Source organism: Euprymna scolopes, chromosome 36 (genome assembly GCF_053919585.1).
Source record: "Euprymna scolopes isolate OS-2025 chromosome 36, ASM5391958v1, whole genome shotgun sequence".
Taxonomy (NCBI): domain Eukaryota; kingdom Metazoa; phylum Mollusca; class Cephalopoda; order Sepiida; family Sepiolidae; genus Euprymna; species Euprymna scolopes.
Genome location: NC_136517.1, coordinates 64,269,282 through 64,293,395, shown reverse-complemented (window position 1 = coordinate 64,293,395; position 24,114 = coordinate 64,269,282). Strand labels below are relative to the sequence as shown.

General features: G+C 38.5%; 1 protein-coding gene across 5 annotated transcripts in view; it reads right to left on the bottom strand.

The window, feature by feature from the left end:
• The window catches only part of LOC145260548 (uncharacterized), a 127,229-nt gene that overhangs the window by 84,281 nt on the left and 18,834 nt on the right, over positions 1–24,114 (bottom strand). For 2 of the 5 annotated variants that reach the window (XM_080118771.1, XM_080118772.1), the window contains exons 3-5: positions 13,944–14,066; positions 13,165–13,274; positions 6,685–6,805 (exon numbers count right to left, since the gene is read on the bottom strand). In XM_080118771.1, the coding sequence (XP_079974897.1) occupies positions 6,685–6,805; positions 13,165–13,274; positions 13,944–14,066 (354 nt within the window). The remainder of the gene's footprint in view (positions 1–6,684; positions 6,806–13,164; positions 13,275–13,943; positions 14,067–24,114) is intronic. The other 3 variants (XM_080118773.1, XM_080118775.1, XM_080118774.1) reach the window with 2 other exon arrangements.

Here is a 24,114-nt window from a genome sequence, read left to right as displayed (position 1 = left end):
GAACCAAACGCCTCACTGAAGTAAGCAGCCCGCAATCAGTGTGGGTTGATGGTGCGCCCCGTCACATTAAACTTATGGCCGGCAATGCAATTGCAACCACTGACAAAAACGAATCAGATTCTGAGCCTAGCAAGTTATCACTCTGGTTTACGCCAGCTTTATCAGACAGTGATTTGGATATTAGCAGGCTTCCGACGGATGCAGTAGCTCTCGACTCTCAGACCACAAACAAAAGCATACATGAGGATTAAGCTGGCTAACTCTGCCTCTCAGGGACAGCTTTAATAATATCCTTTTCCAAAAATAAAAAACAATATTGTAAATTACAAAGTATGAATTTATTTTCCATTGCAATATAAGAGAAAATTTAAGTACACAATTTTTTTTTACCCCACTGATACCCTGCAATCATATTGTTCTTTATTTTAATAATATGTACCTCTTTTGTAGTTCTTTCTAATCCGTCTCCCTATGTGTACATATGAATTTTTTTTTAATTATGATGTCTTTCTGGGATTTGCAATTACTCCACTTCCATTCACCTTAATAGTATATACTTTTTTCCTTTTTATTGCATTAATCTTGGTCTTCATCTGTCCCACCCACTTTTTTATTTGTTCCTACAAATATATTTTTTACTCTTTTTAGTTTGCTATTTGGGATTCTCCTTTAAATTATTTGCAGCCGATATTTTTGTTTTATCTAATATTTTTATTAGAATATTAGTTTATGCAACTGTGGTCTAAAATGCAATTAAATTAATTGATTACGTGATGAAAGGAATAAAGTAACTTACACAACAGGTGTACCTCTCTCTTTACCGAATGCACATAATACCAACGTATTTACTTACAGGCACCCTCTCATATTTTTCTTTATAATCCTTTAATTTATTTAGATTTACTAGTTTTTGATTTTTAATTACTGCTTAAATTTGTATATTTTTTCTTTGTATATATGTAGTACTCTCTTTTTTCTGTTTTCTTTGCTTGAGACAGTATTGTGTTTCTGTGTTAGTATATATTTATCTATATATATATATATATATATATATATATATATATATATATATATATATACATAAATAGATAAATATATACATAAATAGATAAATATATACTGACCCCTAAAAACATACATACATACATACATATGTATATATATATATATATATATATATATATATATATATATATATATATATACATATGTATGTATGTATGTATGTATGTATGTTTTTAGGGGTCAACGGCCAACTAGCACCATGTGTGTTTGTGTGTTGGGGTGGAGAGGGCTCCCATAAGCCGTGGTGAAGGCAACCTTTCTAGGAGAATCAAATCTCTGATTTAAAAAACCATAAAGCGGGTGACCAGTACCCGCATTAAGCTGGTCTGCGGTTTAACTTGTTGCTGGCTATCTTGCTCTTGCTTGTTGCTGGATCTCAACATTTTGAACCGAGAGAGAGACTTAGCTGTCGTACAAAGCTAAGACTCTGTAACATCACCTGTGTATAGATACTCCCTCGGGCATTTGTCTATAAAAATGGTCCTGTGGCGATGGAAAAGTTATGACGCATGGAGGCTTGAAATGCTGGAAACATGTAATAATTGATCTCAATGACTGTCTTCAGTATCATGCCTGCGTGAGCGTGTGAATTCACCAGTAGAACTAAGAAAAAAAAAAGTCATTTCTGGGCTCATGGGCATTAAGTGTCTGAGGGAGTGGCACTCGTCTGACAAGATGTTTGCAATCATCATCATGTATGTATGTATGTATGTATGTGGTCAAGGTCTAGTGTGGACATGTGTCTTAGCTTCTCCCAGACAAATCAACCCCACGTGCACGTCATGACCACTGCCACACAGACAGGGCTCTGATGAACAGCGAATGTCCTGCGCCATATAACTGAACTTCCACTGCCTTGTAGGCCAAGGTTATTTAACCAAATGCTAAAGGTGAGGTAACCCTGACAGAAACCTCCAAAGAAGCTTAGGCCCTGTAAACTGCAGCATATATGACCCACTCATATAAGTCCCAGTCATGGATCAAATGGCATGGTGGGTGGAGAGGGCTCCCATAAGCCGTGGTGAAGGCAACCTCTCTGGGAGAAGGAAAACTCTGATATAAAATCTGCGGTGACTGCTGCATCCAATGATGTTGACTTGTTCTTCTTTTTGGTTCAATGTGGCAGTTGTTTAGTTGGTTGCTTGTTTTTGTTTTACGGCATATCAACCCTTTTCGGATTATTTAATGCCGAATCCAAAAATTTTGAAGAAAAATTTTTTTAATAGAATATATTTGTTGTTTTCACGTTGGTTTCTATTTAACCCATAGTTGGGACCCTAACAGGTACTACCACTCCGGAAATATATGACAATGACCACCGGCTGTTGGAATCTGCGGACGCTGCTTGACTTGCCGTCAGTAATAAAGCGTCCAAAGTGTAGATCTACTCTTGTATCTAAGGAACTTCAACGTTATGACATGGACATAGTTGCTCTGTCTGAGACCAGGCTGGCTGATGAGGGACAGTTTTCTGAGTTGGCTGGGGTCTACACCATTTTCTGGAGTGGTAGAGCAGATGAATGTAAGAGAGAATCAGCTGTGGCTTTTGTTATAAAGGCATCAATTCTTTCAAGCCTGGAAGAACTTCCCTGTGGTGTGAGTGACCAGATCATGACTATGAGGTTACCTCTGGTAAATGGTCGTTATACAACTTTTTGAGTGTCTATGCACCCACTATGGAAGATGAAAAGGGTGCTTTCTACCTTGCTTTGTGCAGTGTAGTTAGACGCATTCCCTCTGCTGACAAGATCTTCATTCTTGGAGATGTTAATGCTAGGGTGGGAAGAGATTTGTGCTGGGTAAACACGGAGTGGGCAAGTGTAATAGCAATGGTCTGATGTTGTTGCAGTTTTGTTCAGAGATGGGTTTTAAAATCGGTAACACAGTGTTTCAGCAGAAGGACAAATACAAGACGACCCGGACGCATCCTGGTTCCAAACAATGGCACTTGATAAACTATGTGTTAGTCAGAAAGCGTGAGATGAGGGATATCTGCAGTGTTCATGTCATGCATGGTGCAGAGTGCTGGACCGACCATTGGTTGGTCGGTGCAAAGGTTAAGGGTGTTATGAAGTCCAAGATGAGGGTACCGGGTGTGGCTATCCCAAAGCGACTTAATGTTGCCCGTCTAAGGGACAATATTGTGAGGGAGAAACTAGTCAAGGAGATGGAAGAGATTGACTGTGAAAACACTTGGCCTGCTTTTAAAGAGTCTGTCTATGAGGTATGTGAGACAGTATTAGGTTATTGTGAGCGTAAACATCAGGATTGGTTCAATGAGAATGATACTGAAATTCAGGCTCTGCTTGATTCAAAGGCCAAGGAATTGCATGCTTATGGGGGTGGTTTGACGGATGGTGAGCAAGATTGATTCAGAGGCAAGTTTAAGACAATCAAGCGTGAGGTGCAGAGGAGGTTGCGAAACATACAGGATGAATGGTGGAGGCAGAAAGCTGAGGAAATACAGCTTCCCTCGGATTCGAACAACACCAAGGTCTTATACAGCCTACTGCGTGTGATTTACGGACCATCCAGATCACCTATCACTCCTTTGCACTCGAGGGATAGTGGGGATCTTCTTCAAGACCCTACTGACATTCTTCATAAATGGAGGGAGCATTTCGATGACCTCCTGAACAGACCTTCTTACGTTGATCAGGAGTTTGTTAGGTCGATTTCTAGCAATCCGGTTAAGGATATCTTGGAAGAGGTTCCCTGACTCCAGGAAATTGGAGCAGCTGTCCATAAGCTGAACAATGGAAAGTCTCCTGACCTGAATCGTTTGCATGCAGAGATCTTTAAATGTTCTGGACCCAAGATGATGCAACACTTAGCGGACTTGTTGCAGACTGCTTGATGGGATGAGTGTGTTCCGCAGGATTGACGGAATGCATTGATGGTGGTGCTAAACAAGGGGAAGGGTACCAGCGATGAATGTGGAAACTATCGGGGCATCTCTTTGCTGTCAGTAGTTGGTAATGACAGAATGCTGACGATGTTTTGCCTGAGTCGCAGTTTGGTTTCAGAAGATGTCGAGGGACAGTGGATATGATTTTTACAGCCAGGCAACTACAGGAGAAATGTATAGAATAGCAAAAGGGTCTGTATCAGGTATTCATCGATTTGATCAAGACCTTTTATACAGTCAACAGGGATGCTTTGTGGGAGATTCTGAAAAAGCTTGGCTGTCCTGACAAGTTTGTAATCATCTTAAAGCTCTTCCATGATGATATGAAGGCTGTGATCAACGTTGGGGGAAAGCTGGCTGATCCTATCTCAGTAGAAAATGGTGTCAAGCAGGGAGACATTCCAGTACCCACACTCTGTGTTATATTTCACCATGGTCTTTTGGATGGTATTTGGGGGTTGCTCTGATGGTGTCTATATTCGTTACCGAACTACTAGGGGGGGGGAGGTTGTTCAACATTAGGCACTTCAATGCAAGTACAAAGTACTCACCAACACAATCCGTGACTTGCTCGTTATGGATGACTGTGATCTGGTGGCTCATACGTTGGCAAATATGCGGCATCTTGTGGATGCCTGCAGCGCATTGGGCCTGACTATCAATCTGAAAAAAACTGTCTTAATGTATCAGTCTGCTCCAAGCATGCCATACTATGAGCCATCAGTTTATATCTGTGGATCAAGGATAGCGTTTGTTGCTAAGTTTGTATACTTGGATAGCACACTAAGTATGTCTGGTGCCCTGGATGATGAGGTATCATTACGGATCAACAGGGCAAGTGATGCCTTTGGAAAGTTCGACAGGCGTTTGTGAAACTGTCATGAGATCTTACTGCCAACAAAAATTAAGGTTAAATTAAGGTTTATGCCGCATGCGTTCTCTCTGCTCTTCTCTATGCCTATGAAACTTGGACAACATACACAAAGCATTTGAGACGTTTTGAGCGGTTTCACCAGATGTGCCTACGGCGAATCTTAGGTGTGGGTTGGCAAATGTATGTCAGTGATGTGGAGGTACTTGAACGGACCCAATGTCTAAGCACTGAAGCTCACATTATCAAACATAGACTGAGATGGAGTGGACATGTAGTGAGGATGTTAGACAGTTGACACCCCAAACAACTCGTTTATGGTGAGCTCGCCGAAGGAAGACGTCTGGCTCAAAAGCCTAAAATGAGATTCAAAGATTGTTTGAGATTCACCTTAAAAAAATGTGATGAAAGAACCTGGGAGAGTCTTGGTTTGGATCGTGGAGAGTGGAGAAGGACCTTTTGGGGAGGTGGGGGCAAGTTTGAGGCAGATCGAACCCAGTATGAGCGGCTGAAACATGATATCTGGAAAGGGAGGGTGAAAAGAGCAGTGGATGGGTGGGGGCACCAAATTGGTCTGGAGTGTGAGATGTGCGGAAGATTATGTCTGAGCAGAGCTGGGCTGATGACCCACCAGACAACTCAGCAGCACAGTGGGTCACAAAGCAGTCTTGTGTTGCCAGATCTAACCTGTGTCAACTGCGGGCGGACGTACAAAACAGCAGGTGATTTGAAGCGGCATTTGATTGTACATAGAAGTGACCATCAAGAATGTGCTGCTAGTAGCGCACATGTTTGCACAATGTGTGCCAAGGAATGCCAGAGTTTGGCAGGGCTTAAAAACCACCTTCGTGCGGCCCATCACTGATTTGTTTTCGCGTTTCTGTATATCGTTTCTTTTTTTTTGTGCTATATCAAGTAATGGTAATGTTCAAAAACGAATTCGCTGCCATCATCATGTATGCATGCATGTATGTATGCATGTGTATCTATATGTGTGTGTGTGTCTGTATGGGTTTATATCCGTTTGTGCATGTGTACTTGTGTGTATATATATATATATATATATATATATATATATATATATATATATATATATATATATGGCTATATTTGTGTCCGTATTCATTAATGTATGCATTTTTCGTACTCGTTCACATGTGTTTTACTTGTTCAGACGACACTATCCGCAATTGCTATAACTCCTTCTGCTGATTTATTTTTTGTATCTGACATTTTGACTGCTTTAATATTTGCGTTTATGTGTATGTGTGTATATCTATACATATATATAGGTGATTATTTATGTGTATTTATCCTCAATACAAACATTGTTATATACCATATTTTAATATCTTATCCGACATCTTGCTTGCTTTAGCCCCCTTCCCTCCCAATGTTTACTCTTCCTCTTTCTCTATGTTTCCCTCCGTCATGCATACATCTTAGCTTTTTTTTTCTCCACTGAGTCCCTTCATTTTTCTCACCCTCTATACTAGTTTACTGTGAACAATATGAATCAGATAAATTACTATTTAACCAGATTTACTTTATTGGTAATTGAATACTTTTATTTCATATGTTGCCTTGTGTCAGTCTTTTTAATAATAAAACATGCTTCAAAACGGGCAATAAAAAACGGAAACAGACACACAGAGAAACAGAGAAACACGGAGCGAATGTCTTGTCTTCTTTTTCTTATCAATTAGGTTTGGTTCAATGATTTCAAATAGTGAAGTATAATTAAATTTCAAAACTGGTTAAAGCAACTAGTTATTATTAAAAATGCAAATAGTGAAATGATTTGAGCCAAAAATTTGCAATAAATTGTAAAACATCTTACCCACTGAGTTAAATGTTGATGTAACAACACTTGAGTTGTCCCGGTTTGGCAAGGGAGACAATTCTGCTGTAAAATGTACATTGCTGTAGAGATTAGGCAAAGAAAAGAAAGAAAACCGGTACTGAAAAAAAAAAATTGAATTATTTTGGAAATTATCATCTTTGGTATGCATTGATCAATATTTTAAAAGCTGACTTCTGAACTAATTTCTGGCCAAGTCTTTATTGGCTTAAAGATATTGGTGTAAGCATCTGCAAAATTTTATAAGTAATTCCTTCTGATGAGTGTGGATTCAATTGCAAAGCTGTACAAATTACTATTGGATATTTCCACATAATTTGTTTTATGTAGTCGTTTCCAAATATGAACTCGCATTTTTTTAAAGTTTCAGGATGAGAATTGATACTGTGTATTATTTGGACTATTCTCATTTTACACGTCTTTAATATGTTTGAAATGATGATATAAATGTGCATTGGATGCAGCTTCATTGGATGACTTGGATTATTCATGCGATTTGATATTCTTACAAAGATTTGACCAATTTAATCTCTAATTTTCTGTAAGTCTTGTTGAACCTTTGGGAATGTTTGTGTCAAACTCTGCAGATGAGATGTAGACATTCAAGCATAAATTTCTTTCTTTCTATTTTTATTTGACCTTGAAATAAAAATATCCCCAGATAAAATTGCAGATCTATCCTTTAGAACTTAGAATGATATATAACTTTAGAATGATATATAAATGAATTTTGTTGACCCATAAACAACAGAGATATCGTCTTTTAAAGTTGGTTACTTCTTCCTAAAAATTCACGTTTGTAAAAAGGTCAAGGTCTTATCTCAGGAACCTCTTGACCTTGAGATTTGTAACAAGTGCCATTCAATTCCATTCATGGAGATCTATAAGTGTAGCGAATTGGAAAAAATCCGTGTCAGACATGGTTTAACCCCTTGCTGATTTGACATGTAATGAGCTATATATATATATATATATATATATATATATATATATATATATATATATATATATATATATATATATATAATATGGGATAATGGTATAAAATTAAGTAAACTGGTTGTTAGCAGTATTATTAATTGTTTTTACTCTGTTTGGTTTATACTACTGCAGTTAAATGGGCTGGTAAACAGCAAAAACAAAATAAAACAGGCATTTTATTAGAAAACTGACCCCCATTCTATTTGCATACGTGTGCAGTGGAAGATGAGATCTTGTGAGATTCCACAAGACTACACCTTATAAATCCATGGCTGCCGTCTTTAATTTATTTTTCTCTCAGATCCCATCCGAAGGTAAGTTGTATGACCGCACGATACACACACACACGCGGGTGCTTTCTTCTTTGAATATTACATTCAACTCTACAACTACTAGACCTGCTTTTCCTTCTTTTTGCAAGGATCGTTTGCCTTACATCCAAAATAGTAATATTATTTATCAATTTAAATGCCAGTGTGATGCTGGTTATGTCAGGTGGACTTCTTTGCATTTGCAGACTCGTATAAACCAGCACGTTCCATCCAAGATTAGACAGGGTAGAGTAGGATCTGTTAGTTTCCCTTTCTCTAAAGTTTTGGATTCCACTATTGGTTAACATCTGGTTGAGAATCCTTGTGGTGCCAATAAATATAAAATGGAGTGGTTTGAGATACTTCATAGAGCGGATCTAAAAATCATTTAAAATTTTTCGAATCTGTTTCTATCGCCATCCGCAAATCTTATTTGTTTCGGCAAAAGGAATTGCTAAAAGCGTTTAATCTCTTCGGGGAACTCTGACCACCTCCCCATTTTTCCCTCTCTTGCATTATTTGTGTATATTGATACATACTATTTCCTTGGTTATTTATTATTATTATTACTATTATTATTGTTGTTGTTGTTGTTGTTGTTGTTGTTGTTGTTCACTAGGAGTTTTCACTAGGAGTTTTCACACAGACCGCTATCAAAGATATCTCTTTGAGAACAACCTAAGGTGTTTCATGGAGTCTGTTACAACAAGTCTCCCCAGACTTCCAGTACTCTTCAGCTCTTTCGTTTGCAAATGAATTTCCATTATCACAACAGTTGCTTACTATTTCTTTTCATTAGAATTTGGGTGTCAAAAAGCCTCCTAAAGGTCTCAGTCCTCTTTGCACTCATATTATTATTATTTGTACTCACTAGGAGTTTTCATACAGGTCATCAGAGATTACTCACTGATAATAACTTGTGGTGTTGTCTGGAGTCTGAGTGACAACAAATCTCATATTTCCTGTACTCTCCATCATCACAATAGTCACTTGCCATTGACTTCTTGCTCGCAATGACCATTGGACTTCATTAGAATTTGGTTGTCTCCAAGGCTCCAGTCTTCTTTGCTCTCAAAGAACCACTATATGAACTTGACGATGGGACAGAAAACTAGTGGTATATCATTAAAAAAAAGGAGACGCTGAAATACATCTACTTGATATGAATGGAAACTGTGTGGCAGTTACCCTAAAAATGGGGCTACTTATATCCTCTGACATATTTTCTATAAAAACCGCAACCAAAAATGGAGCAAAAGTTTAAAGCAAATTCAAATGAACCGAAAAATAAAAATTAAAGAAAATTTAAAATATATGTACACAAAAGACTATTTAATGAACGTGGTAATTGAAATTGCTGAAGACAGCTGTCATCAATGCTACGATATTCACACGTGGTACAAAATATTTGGCCACTGTAACTACGACGACATGACAAAACTATCCGATGTAGAAAATAAAAATACAAGTAACAAAAATTGACATTTGCCTTCAAGGAAAATTCTTTCAAAGTAGAATGGACACCTCAACAAGCAAGCAACTAGTGTATTACATTTAGTCCAGGTTTCCTAAAGTGGGTTACATGGAGCCCTGCAGCTTCATGAGCGAAGATGAGGGGTTCCAAAAGCCTTTTCTTAAAGAGAACCAAATGCTTTATATGGAACAATCAATGCATTTAATTATTGATCCTTTTTTACTGGAAAGAAATATGATGCATAACTACAAGTGTAGAGTTTGAAGATGGTTTATGAAAAAGAAAAGAAAAAATAAATTAACAAAAAGTGCAACAATTTTTGATTAATCAAAAACAAAAATGGTGCAAACATTATCATTAGTTCGTGTTAAAATTTGAAATTAATGTTTTTCATATTTATTTTAGAACTTATCTTATTAGTTTTCCATGAAAAACCTTTTCTCTACTCAGGGGTTCCACGGTATTCTGAAGTTTAGAAACCCCTGATTTAGTCTACTCAAACCTAGCCAGCCCCATAGATCAGGCGATTAAAATGGAAACAGATACGCTGTCTCATTAACCGATGATTTCTCTGGTGCAGCATTCATATATTTCATTAAAAATAAAAGCAACATTACACTCGTTGACAAAAATTTTATTGCAGATATTTCTCTTTATGACAAAATTAAAATACCGTGATCAGAAAATGGTTCAAGTCAAGTGACTTCCAAAAATTACTCTACAAAAACAACATAAAACACGAAACCTCGGCGCCATACTCACCAGAACAAGCGAAAGAAATTTGTAAACGCTTTGAAATGGTAAGATGTATGATCGTGGAAAGTGTCTTACCCAAAACCTTATGGTCGTATGCTGTTATGACATTTGCAGTTATGACATTTGCTGTTATGACATTTGCAGTTATGACATTTGAAGTTATGACATTTGCAGTTATACGAAACAGATGCTTTAATAACTGTTTAAAGGAAACCCCTTATTATGAAATGACTAGGGGAAAACCTGACCTTTCAAAAATGCACATTTTCAGTGCGCTATGCCTATTTTAACATAAAAGGAAAACTAGACTCAGAATGTCGGAAAGGGATATTTGTCAGATATAACTTAAACAATCCAGCATAGAAAACTGAAAAGTGTACAAACACAAATTAAATTCAAGACACCCAAACCTATCCACCGATTGACGATGGTGAGGATCTCTACCAACAAGATTCGATGAAAAATTTTTAATTGGAAGACCCTAAACGATTCAGTGTTGATGAACCACCAAATACCAGAAGAGGATAGCTATATTCAGAGATACCCAAGACGGGGATGCAAAACACCTGACTACTTGGAGAACTTTGTAACAAGAGTTCAGGCCGGAAGTGATCACACACTAATTAACATCGACTGCTGCTACAAAGCCGCACATGGTGTACTATATACCTATAAACAGGATCAAGCAATGCAGGAGCAAATTGATTCTCTACAGGGAAATAACGTTTACCTAAAAGCAAAACGACAGTGAGTGGTAGATTGGTATACAAAATCAAAGAAAACTCTAATGGTTCTCCCAAATACAAAGCAAGATTCGTCACAAGGGGCTATAACTAAACCAAAGGAGTAGATTATACAGAAACTTTCTCTCCGACAGCTGACATCATATCAATGTGTATATTAATGCAAATGGTTACCCAGTACGATCTCATGGTACATCAAATGGATGTGAAAACAGCATATCTCCATGCCCTAATTGATTATGAAATTTACGTGGAGCGACGAGAGGGATTTGAAATAAAATGGAAAACAGACGAGAAACTAGTCTGTATGCTAAACAAATCCTTATACGGCTTAAAACAATCGGGCAGAAACTAGAGCCAGACCCTGCATAACCGCCTCACCAAAAATAACTTTACCCAGAACCAAGTTGATCATTGCATCTATATACGTCACAATGATAAAGAAAGAATCATTAGCATTTCATGAGTTGATCATTTAATTATCGCTGCTGATAACATTGATAAACTAAACATCATCAAACAGAGTGTAATGTTCGAGTTAAAAATGAAAGACCTGGGAAACTCTGCTAAGGATAGATTTCAATGTAGCTGAAGGTTATATACAAATGAGCCCAGAAAGGTATACATTAAAAATACTAGAAAGATTCGACATGTCTGACTGTAAACCCAGAACAGCACCATGTGACCAAAAGTTGGATTCAACTGACAATAACTCTGATGGCCTAATCGACTCTAGAAAATATCGTGAAGTCGTCAGTAGTTTAGTTTACTTGACGATCTGTGTTCGGCCAGATTGAAGTTATCGTGTCAGAAAATAATTACAACATTTATCTGAACCAAATGAACAGCACTGGATGGCAGCCTAGCATGTACTGAGGTACATAAAGAGTACTATGCGGTATCACCTATGCTACACAAAAAACTCTGTGGCGAAAATTGTGGCTTACCTCTTAAACAGCCATGGTGTACGCTTTGCCGATGCAGTGGCATGATGCTGAAAAGGGTCCAAGATGGCGCCTGCGGCCTTATATAACAATGCAGTCTCGCAGGATCTCATGTGCTCTCGTGCACATATGCAAATTTGGAGGACTCTGTCTTTTATAAAGACAGGCCACTGGAGCAGGCGTGAAAACGAGTCTACGGAAAGTACCGACGGACGACGCTGCTGCAGTAAGCTGATGTTTTCGTACTCTTTTTTCTTTGCAACAACAAACTCATGACCGACTCCAGCTATATGCATACAGTGATGCCATTTGAGCATCAGCTCAATGCAACAGACAAAATACTTTCAGTTGAACAAAATATGGCTCACCTACTTCCTGGAAATCAAAAAGACAACCCATGATTGCATTATCTACATGCGAAATACGTGCCTATTAAAATATTTGAGGACAATCAAAGTGCTATAGCGCTTTCCAGGGGCCATGGAACTAAAGTGCAAACATATAGAGATGATTTATTACTCTACACTATATATGCTCACAGACGTTATGACAAAATCCCCAAGTCGAGCAAAACTAGAAAAATTTAAAACTTTTATTCACATATTAAAACCAGTTTGCCGATATGATGCTGTTACACCTAGTTTTCTATATACATATAAGCACAATTGCATTCTAAGAGTGTTGGAAGTCCGATAACGCTTGTCTTTCTTATTATCTCCCTTTCTGAATAAAAAAATACCATGATCCTTTGTTTGTGATATAATAAAAATTCTTCTCTACTATTCCCATATGTTGTATATTTCCTCCTTTGAATTTCTGCAGATTCCTCATCCTTTCTCGTTGTCTTCTATCAGCTTTATGTTGAGCTAATCTTTTTGAAGGTCTGAATGAGAAGCTTTAATTGAATGCCGACATCCCCTACGTTTAGAAGGATTACTGTCGAGGAATAACCAGGAATAATCGTGGTATGCATAACAATTGTGAACTTTGTAATAATCATGGATCGACACAATGCAATGAGAATGCAACAACTTGGCAATAACTTGACTTCAACATCTGAATGATTTGAAAATGTTTAAAACTTTAAATTTACAAATTTTGATCAAAATTATGGGATTCGGTATAAAATAATCCAAGCAGGATTGATATGCCATAAAACAAATTTTAAAGAATATTTCATTTTCAAAATAACACAAAAAATGAGAAAAATCAAGAAATCATGCAAAGTAGTATAAGAAAGCAGCACCTACCACACCAAGAGGATAATTTTTTAACGTATCAGTGTAGTCCAATATTCGGCAAATATCAGGTTTGCCAGTCGGCTTCAAGAGAATTTTGAATCCCTTCACATTTGTTATATCTGTACAGGAAGAAAAAAGAATGGAGAGAAATTAATTCATTCATAAAATCTCTGTGTGGTCATTTACTATGACAGGATTCAATATGACAGCGAATTATTCTCCAAAATGAATCCAAAATGGATCCATTCATTCAATATAATCAACTGCATTCAGTGATAAGACGACAGATCCACATCATCATCATCATCATCATCATCATCATCATCATCATCATTACTCATACTATCCAAATATTAGTGTAACATACCAACAAAAATGCTATGTCAAGCTTGAACATAACAGATTAACAAAAATGCTGTCAATATAAGCATTACATCATCATCATCATCATCATCATCATCATCATCATCATTTAATGTTCGTTTTAGATACTAACATATATTGGACGGTTTTTAAAAATTGACTTCCAAATTAATTTCTAACCCAGTTTCATTTATCTTTCTCTAAAATCTTTCATCATCACTTATTATCATCATCACTTATTACTCTCACATGATTCTTGACATTCTCTGCTACCATAACTTTTCATCTAAAGAACTCTTATCCATTCTTTCAACATTGTCAATATAGTTTCCATTATCATTCGGTGAATTTGAAAAAAAAATAATATGATCACATTGAACTTTGGTGTAACCATGGTTGTTTCATTCGAAAAAATAGAAACTTACTTGCTTCCCAATTGATTTTCAGATCCCTCGTGTTCGTGTTAACATTGTAGTTGGAATTTATGATTTTGCCCTGCGATTTGCCACTTGCGTTTTCTTTATAAACATCCAAATTTTTGTTGCAATCTGTAAAAAACAACGAATAAAAATTTAAATTCCTCAGTGTTTGTAAACGAAGTCTAATTATACTGTCAGAATCTTCATCTGAACCGGATGAAAATCGTAAACCTTACACCCTTTTACTAGTACTAGGGGAGAGAGAGAGAGACAGACAGACAGACAGACAGACAGACAGACAGAGATAGATAGATAGACAGAGAGTTGCCGGTTTAACCTATCACAAACTCAGTCACATGACTGAGAGCTAGCTTCTAACAATCCAGAAGAGAAATATATTCAAAATCTCGAGCCGCGAGAATTCACTCCTGCTGGTATTCCATGCAATCCTCTCTCCCACAAACTTTTGGAATCAGCAGGTCCCATGCAGATGATTTGGCCTGGTTTTAAATGTGTAAGAGTTTGTTGTTCCTATCATAATAACTAGATGTACCAATAGTCCACTGGATCAGATTTATCACTGCTATTTATTCTACTTTAAATTTATTCAAAAATTCATGAACTTAATCTCTTCACTTCCACATGGAGAATCTTTATGGATTATATAGAAATAAAAAGATTTATCATTTTGCCATTGAATTTATATATGCGCTTTTGGTGTGTAAAGACATGTATGTAAAGTATGTGATAATGCTGAGAAAAAAAGTTATATTTTCTTTCTCTTAATGTTCACAAATACATTAAGAAATATTGGAATGAGAGAGTACAAAAAAATACATAGCTAAGTAAGAGAGATAGGTAATTAATCATAAATTACAGCTAATTAAAAAATTAAAATATAATTCAATCCCAGAACTTATGTATTTTGTGTGATTAAAATATGAAAACGCCTTAGCGAAACAAATGTTAATTGATTTTGCTTTAATTTAAATGAATAAACACAAGAGTTTTATTTTTCATTTATTACCATTAAAACAGATCAAAGAAATAATACTGTGCTGAAAAAGAGAGCTCTTCTTTATCTATTTCCGCTCTTTGAAAGAGAATAACTTCCCTTGAACATTATTCAAAACTTCACCTCCTTTTTAAATTATGGCCAGTGTGCGTAACGTCTCTGCGATGGTTTTAGTTAAATAAAGCTTCCCAAGCTTACTCAGACTTTGATTCTGTCTCTACGATTTATTTAACTAAAAAAGTAGAGGCCCACCTAAAACCCGATCGAGTGGATTTTGACCCAACACATTGGGAAAAAAAATCTTTTAATACTTTTCTGAAGGTGGTTACAGATGAGTTAACCTTGGATGGGTTAAAACTCAATTTATTAATCAATCTCGTTTCTCCAAACACATTTCGGACATTAACGATTATCAAGCAACTATTAACGTTCTCAAAGAGGTTTTCGTCCAGCTGAAAACTAGCGTTTTCTGACAACAGTTATTGGTGGCATGTCGGCAGAAATATGGGAATGTGGACCAATATTTCCAGTCTTTGAAAGAACTCGCCAAGGACTGTGATTTCCAGACCGTAACAGCAACATATAAATGGGATTCTGTTGTCCCATATCAGACAGAGGCTCTTTGAAAACAAAACACTCGACTTACACGTGGCATACAACCAAACTCTCACATTAGAAACAGCCCAGAGACAGTTAACTTCATACACCAAATAGGACCCTCTAACTGCCTTTGTGTCCCCGGCAAAAAATGGGGAAGTAGTGATCGATTAGTCAGTGTGCACTAAGCACTCTGCAGTAGTGGCCTGCTTTGAACTGAAATGTTTCTTTTGTGGAAACCTGAAACATGACGATCTGCCAAAAATTTAATCTTATTGGAATTGTAAAAAAAATGGGAGGGGGGGGGCATTTTGCATGTTTTTGCAGATCATCAACTGCGGCTGCTATAAACTGTGATATGTTTCTTGTTGCTACTTCAGTTCTTTCATCTGTTTCTTTTCTCCTTCATCATTATAGGGAAAAATTAAGGGGAATCCGATGCGAATATCATTGATACTTCGAGCTCTGAAAGTGTTATCCATCCTAATAAAGTAAAGAGGTTTGGATTGGTTATGACACCAAGTTCTGAAAGAATTATGATGGTGTGACCAAACCACCTGTGGTTTACATTAATAACGGTTAAAATAGAGCTGAATTAGAGCTTCTATCACATGAACAATCCCGGGCAATTCCTGATTACCTTGCTGAATTCATTTGTTTGGTTGATGACTCAAATCAAAATAAGGAAAAAATAACTTCAGCTGAACAGATTTGGGATTGATAATAATATTTAATAATAATATTGTTTTGTGATGGAACCCATTACATTAGGGAGAATAGTTGTTTTGCCTGAATATTAATATTAAAGTTGTTTTGTCTAAACTTGGGAACCAGTATTTGACCTAAGATTCGTGAGAAGCTTTCGATGGAAAATTACTTAATTAACATGCATAGGTGATTCTATCAAATTGGCCAATCCAGGTGAATTAAATTTTGATAATGCAGGGGCTAATTGACAGAATGGAACTTTAGACCTCGTCAGCTTTCCCCGCTTTCTAGCTATAAGAAGGCATGCAAGAGCGAATTTTGGCAGTTGAGTTGAGTTGAATTGAATTGGAGTGTACACAGAGTCTGAACTAGCCTCTTCACCCACGCCATCCACTAACCACGTCTCTCACTGACCACAGGTGACAGGAATATCACAAGAGAGAAAGAGGGAAGAAAAAAAAGAAAAAAATCGTGCGTTGCAGATAGATTTATTTTTATTTTTCTGAACGAACTGTTACATGCAACTGTAAATATTTCCATTGTTAAAAAATGCCACTGTATAATAGCAAATTAATTCCACTGTATAATAGCAAAATATTGTAGTCAGGGGTTTTATTTAATAATTAATCCTTGTAAAAACGAGAACTGACGACTGGAGTTTTATTTTATTCATAGTATGTGGTAGTTGTGAATTAACTACGAAATGAAACAGTCCACTTGAGTTAATTTCTTTAAGGAGGCAGTAAATGGAGAGGAGCACCTATCCCAACGCCGTATACAGACTGTGGCTCACATCACACCTATTTTTTCGGAGACTTTGAGTTTGTTTCATTGTTTTTTTTTTTCTTCTTTTTTTCTAATTCTTTTTAATTTTATTTTTATTTTACTTGCAGACCACTTGTGAAAGGAGGAATAACCAAAGTCACGCATTAAACCATCGTAAGTAAGTGGAGAGGAGCACTTATCCCAATGCATTAAAGGCGATCAAGGCCATGCTATTGAACTTTCACGGGTCTTCCAAAATAGCAACCACCTAAAACTACACTTACATACCGGTGAACACTCCTTAAAGTCTTTTTCAGGTTACGCTTGTAGCCATTGGGAACTCCATAACCGTCTTCATGGCTAGCATTTCGCATTTGTCTTCTACTCTCAGACATTGTGTTGTCTTTTTAATGAATGTTAGGTAGTACAAAATATCAAGCATCGATCATTGCCAAGCTAGGCAGTGATATTATTCTTGAACATAAATTTTTAAGTCAACATTCTTCAGTGGAAATACCTTTTAGAACACCTCTTCCCCTTCCACTGTTTGTAGACTCTTCAGAGGATGCTGATATGCTAAATCTTCGATGCTCTACTAGAACTTGTTAAAGTTCTCAGTATTTAACTGAAAACTACCAGCTTGGAAATTCTTTTTTTTTAAGTTTAAGCAGAAACGTGCCCCTAGGATTCCGTTTAACCCTTTTTCCTACGACAACCATACGGTCTCAGAAGTGGCAGAGAATGTGCTGAAAAAGAGAACTCTTCTATTTGTGCTCTCCAGAAGTGAATTACTTCCCTTGAGCATTATTCAAAAACTTATTTTGCTCTGTCTGTCTTTCCCTTACGAAAGTTCAAACTATTTCGGCAATTATAGCCTTCAACCCAAAGCTTATACCAGTGTTTACTGACAGTAACTCTAGACAGTCAATAGTGGAATGGCTGGAGAAAACTGAGCTGATATGTCAACTGATTGAGTGTGTCATCCCAATGCGTTTGTCAGGTGGTGTATATGCTGTTTAACAGCAATTGAATGAGGAAAATCCTGCAAATTTTGATTGTGTAAAAAAAAAATGCTGTACACAGCCTTTGCCTAGGATCGCTTCACCACACAGAAGCAGTTTTCAGCACCCTGCCTCTAACCAGATGAAACAGTTGATATTTTTTGGCAGAATTATGCAGGCTTGCGGTCCTGTTTGGCAACATATCAAATCGGGGCCTGCAATGTGCATTCATTTCTGAAGTGCCTGAACATGTGAAAGAACTATTGCTAGCATCCTCCCAAATAGAGAAGTTAGCACTCATGCCATTTTAAAGAACTACACTGGAATTACAGAGAAGGCTACAGTGGCTGCATGGTTAGCACAATGCAAATCTAAGGAAACAGATACTCCCCCGCGATAAATGTGATGGACCCAATCGATTGTTTATTGGATCGTCAAGCCCCGAAGAATCATCATGTGTTATTGATGTCAGCAGCATGGTCACATTGCTCGATTTTGTCCAGGAATTCATGAGGCGCTAATCATGCCTTTTGCTTTTATGCATGCTTATATGTATGCTTTTGAGTTCCTAGGATATTCAGACATGCTGAGGTCATTCCGCAAACTCTTATAAATGGTGCATTGCTGGTTGTAACTGTTCGCATCAATGCTATACCATTTACAGCTCTTTGTAAGGAATGAACAAGAAAAGTAACCCTGTGTTCACAGCAGATGGAAACATATTTAACTGCTGTGGAATCAGTGTGGTGCACGGTAAAATTGGTGCAAAGCTCAGTATTATTTGATTTGATTTGTTGCTTGGATGCAATCAAGTGACTTGGAGGAGTAGCTGTGACTAGTGCTGATGAGGTAACGTTTCTATAATTCAGAAAACCAAATTTTGCTGCCATCATCATTACCGCGCCTGATCTCACTGCAGAGTATGAAAAGAGCACTTGGAAGTGGACCACATCCTGGAAATGAACTGATGACCAACCTCCAATTACATTGAAAAATAAATATGTAGAATATCCATCCGCAGCACACATTTGAGAGGAATATGATTGGGAACTGCAAACGTGGATCGATAATGGCGCCATATTCAGAGGACATGACTGTTCTGCAGGAAAACAAACAAAAGGTTCTGTTTGTTCTGGATTATCAGGATTACGTGAGTATCGAAATGGGTTATATCCATTGTAACCATGCTCCAAATTTACATGACATCAAACTAACCCAGCTTCCAATGTAATGGGGCTGGATCTATGGATTGGTATTCTTTTTAATCTTCAATCATTGTATGTGGACGTGGATATTTGCTTGCAAAAGTTAAGGGAATGGCGACAAGGATCAAATGTTGCAGTGCTTGCCCTATGCTGAGCCTATTTACAAGTACATATTGACAAATCTATTTGAGATTAAGAGAAACAATATTGTTTTAGGCACCTAGAACTAATTGTTAATGCTGTCCTAAGCTAGATGAGATCAGAAACATTTTTATGAATGAAAATGTGTGTTCTGTAACCTGTGTCAAGGGATATTTGGAGAAGTTTGATCTGGCAAAACAGCTGAGACTGGGCTCACACGTGTTTAGATTACATGTTTAATAGGAGCAAGGAAAACTGCTAGGTGGTATGGAAGTGAGCTTCCAGTAGTTCCCGATAGACTTACTGTGACAACTAGATGGGATGATTAAGTGCAAGACTCTCTTCCAGCACAAATGATCAAAGACATTTGTTTAAGAGTGGCCTAGGACGATCCAATGAAAGGTGACTGCTGTATGGACAAAAGTTACAGTGTGGATAGATGCTAGTTTCTAAACGACCAACGTGACTGTGGGAATCAATGATTCCATGGGTGAATGCACAAGGTGGCTTAGAGCAGTGCATGAGAAAATACTTGACGTTGTGAATTGTAATGGAAAGTAAAAAGTTAATCTTAGAATATGCACTGAATACTGAGGTGGGGCTCGTTAAGTCTAATGATAACTGAGCTGATCAACTTACATGGGTGCCACAGCGATGGTTAAGTGAAATACGTAAGATGATGGAACCCCAGAGAACCCGTGTGCGCTGTAGCTGCAGAACACAACGTTTCTCAAGTACAGGCACTCCATCGATCCAGCAGACATCCTCGTATGAAGAGGATATTATACTTTGTAAAGTTACTAAACACAGCATTAACTGAAGGTGGGTTGATGACGTAGGTTGGAGATTACAAAGAATACCAAACCACAGATCCAGTCCCAGTGCATTGGAAGACAGGTATGTTTGATGTCATGGAAATTTGGAGCAAAGTTGCCAAATGGACATAGCCCATTTGGGAACTCAGTTGACTTTGATAGACTATATCCCTAGATGCTTTATGAAGTGTTCCTGGTTTCGGACAACAAAATTAAAGAAATAAAAAAAAAGAAACAAGAATTCGTCTGTGCAAGCCAACAACCACTGGGTTCGCGATCACCACTGTCACCAACCTTCATCTGTCTGTCTCCCCCCGACCTAACCTATCAACCCCTTTTATACATTGTTTGTTTAAAACTATGAGTGCCATCTTGACTTCTCTCTCTCTTTCGTCCAACCTTGCCTGACACACATGCAGTAAGACTTCTGTTTGTTTGATCTGTTTTTCCCTTTTCTTTTTTCTCGTTTCCTTCTGCTAATTTTAAACAACATGCCTCCCTGATCTCTGGATCACATTTCATAATCCCTCATCCACTGTGGTGGTTATCTTTCCCTACTTGGTCTCTGAAGTGTCTTGCCATCCTCCCACTGCACATCGCTTTCCACCGTTTCATTTTCCACTGGCCTGATATCAAGAATATGTCTTGGTACTCCATCTACCGCAATGTTGTTACTAGTATTATTCCCAGTTATGCGTCCTCTGCTCCACTGTGTGGTACATCGTGCCCCTGGGGGCTTCACCCATACTTCATCACCAAGTTTGATGGTCCCTGTTGTCTCCGTCTCCCTGCTTGCCGGCTCAACCCTAGGATGCCTCCAGGAGTATTTGAATATTGACAGGTATGGAACGGTCCCTTGCTGTTCCCCTGATCTAGGTGACATGTTGTACTAATAGACCGCTTGTTCAGGTGAGGTGTTCCCTCTCTCTGCCACTGCCTTTATTGTCCATTGGTTTCTGTCTACAATCTCATTGCCATTGGGTCTATAGGCATCTCTAAACAATTGAGGGGCATTCCATTTCTTTAGCACATCCGCAACTGCTGCCGATCTAAATGCATTACCATTGTCGGTTAGAAGATCTTCCACCAGACCATGCTCCAGAAACACCACGTCAAGGGCTGCTGCTATTTCACTGCCCGTTTCACCTTGCACTCTTTTCCATAGGGCAAAGCTTGAAGTGTTCCTGGCTTAAGGACAACAAAATTAAAGAAATAAAAAAAGAAACAAGAATTCGTCTTTGCAAGCACATGTTTTCTGTATTATATATGTATCATGTATAATAATTGAAAGGTTTCATTGCACCCAACGATCTAGGACAGGAGGAGTTCAATGATGTGACCAACAGAAACTCCCCTGAGGAAGTTACTAGGACCATACCTTTAAAACAAAATACCAGTCAAAAGCGATCTGCCATTTGTGTAATCCCGAGATCAGGGAGGAGTGTGATCGGTTAGGGTTAGGGTTAGGTGATGGGTATGCGTGGAAGCATACAAAGATTGTATATTAGTGTTTTAGTTGGACCCACAAATGGTGAAAATGAGTTCATTCAAGAGCTAGAAAAAAACGATACCAGAGTCGTCCAGAGAGTAACTGCCGAGGTTGCTCTGGTGGTGTGGCGGGTCGTATTGATAGAATTGTTTGCATCTTAGTGTGTTTTAACTTTTTATTTCATTCTTCACATCTTCCAACAACAAAACAATTCGATTATGTATCTTTTTACACTCCAGAACTTTGTCACTCTTCTGATATTGATACTACTAGCTTTTCTGCCTAGTTTCTTAAACATGATTCTGTCATTTCTTTTTCCTTCCACCATAATCTCTTTCAGCCTTTTAACGATCCCTTTCACTTCCTCAGTTTCTTCCAGCACCTCATCATCAGTTTCCCCATTATTACCAATTACCTCGCCCCTTGTTTCCTCTTCATTTCCTGTCACTTCATCCAGATTTTTCACTTCGTTCTCTTTTCCTCATCAAGCTGCACATCTTCCTTTGCCATATCATCCCTCATTACTTCTGCGTTCACCTGTCTTTTTATAACCTCCAATTTCAGCTCTGATAACCATCCATTTTTCCATATTGCTCTTACTTGATCATGTATGCACTGTTCTGTTGATTCAAACGTCCTTCATTCTCTCCACATACTGTACATCCTTTCTATTTTTATCTTAAGGATTGCTTTTGAAGAAGAACTCCATGATTACTTTGTTAATCTCTTTACTCCACTTCATTCTAGCAATTGCAGGATGGCGACTGTTTTTTGCTGCTGTTCCAAGATACACTTGCCAGGCATTTTGAGTCCCAGTCCCATTCATGCCAATGTTCTCAAGCCATTTCATTCAAAAGAAGTTTAGTGAATTTTAGGTTACACAACCACCTTTTTATTTATTTTATTTTTTTTTGAGACACCGGTTGTGGAGCCAGTCGTCTGGAGACAATCGACCTAACAACTAACAAGGTAGACATGGGCAAAAAGTAAACAGCAAAAAAGCAAAGAAGAATGACAGACACAGGTTGTTTGGTTAAACACGAGGGTTCACCTTTTATTTGCAAAGGAAGTGAAAAATCGCATGATCTGGATGCTGGGTGTCCGGAAGGTCACTCGTCACCAGAGGCTAAGGTCTGGAGAGCTGGAACAGGTACTCTAGACATAGCATGATTTAGGGTTGCTCGCTGGGTCTGGAACGATCGTCTGGACATCAGGGCGATCCTGAATGGAGGGTGGACACTGAGAACATAGGGTTAAGGGTGGAGACTAAGAACATAAGGTCAGTGTTAAGGAACGGACAACACTGAGAACATAGGGTCAGTATTAAGGAAAGGACGACACTGAGAACGTAGGGTCAGTGTTAAGAAACGGATGGTTGGTAGGGAGCTAGGTGCAGGCGAGGTTGTAGACCAAATGAGTGAGGTGCAAGCAAGGTTGCAGGCTGGAGCAGCGAGGTGTAGGCAAGGTTGCCGGAAAACTGCTGAAGTGAACTGGAGGCACCAAGAGCAGGAAGTCGCTGGAGTGAGCTGGAGGCATCAAGGGCTGGACGGCTGCAGGAGTGAGCAGGAAGCCACTGGAGTGAGCTGGAAGTGCTGACTGGAAAGGCTGCAGGAGTGAGCAGGTAGACGCTGGAGACTGGAAGTGAAGATCGCTGCTGGTGGGTCTCGGGAGACAAGCAGTTGTGAATCGCATTAGTAGAAAAACTTGTTAGCCGTGATAAGCTCTGTTTCCACTGCTGCTGAGACGGCTGGAGTAACTGGGAATCCTTCCGCTGATAGATTCAGTCAACGTGACTGGTAGCATCAGTCATTGCTTCGAGAGCCTGTCCCTACTCCGCCAAGCTAGGTAGCCGGCCCAGTTGAGTGGATTTATTTGCTTCCCTACTAAGCAAATTAGGCACAAGGCCGTTTTTTAATGTGGATAGTGAAGGGGAAATGGGGACCAACTCCCCGGGGGAGTAGAGGAGCTGGATAGTGAGAATTGGTATGAAGGGTTGCCCCTACATTGACTAACAACTGATTGCCACAAGGGCAATGACCTTTGCTTGAACTTTGGTGCCCAGCCCTGCATGAGAGGGGGGGGGCGAGTTGATTGGATTTATTTGCTTCCCTACTGAGCAAATTAGGCACAAGGCCGTTTTTTAATGTGGAGAGTTAAGGGGAAATGGGGGCCAGCTCCCCGGGGAGTAGGGGAGTTGGATGGTGACAATTGGTATGAAGGGTTTCCCCTACATTGACCAAGGTTTTATATGTGGGGGAAACCCCACATATAGTCTTTGCTTGAACTTTGGTGTCCAGCCCCGCAGGGGTTGGGGCGAGTTGAGCTTACTGGGCTTAAACAGGCTGTATTCATTTGGGAGGAGTGATATTATTAGTGTTGCTCCCCACAAGACAAACAAACGACTCTAATTAATTCTAGAACGAAATTTGTGCAATCAAAAG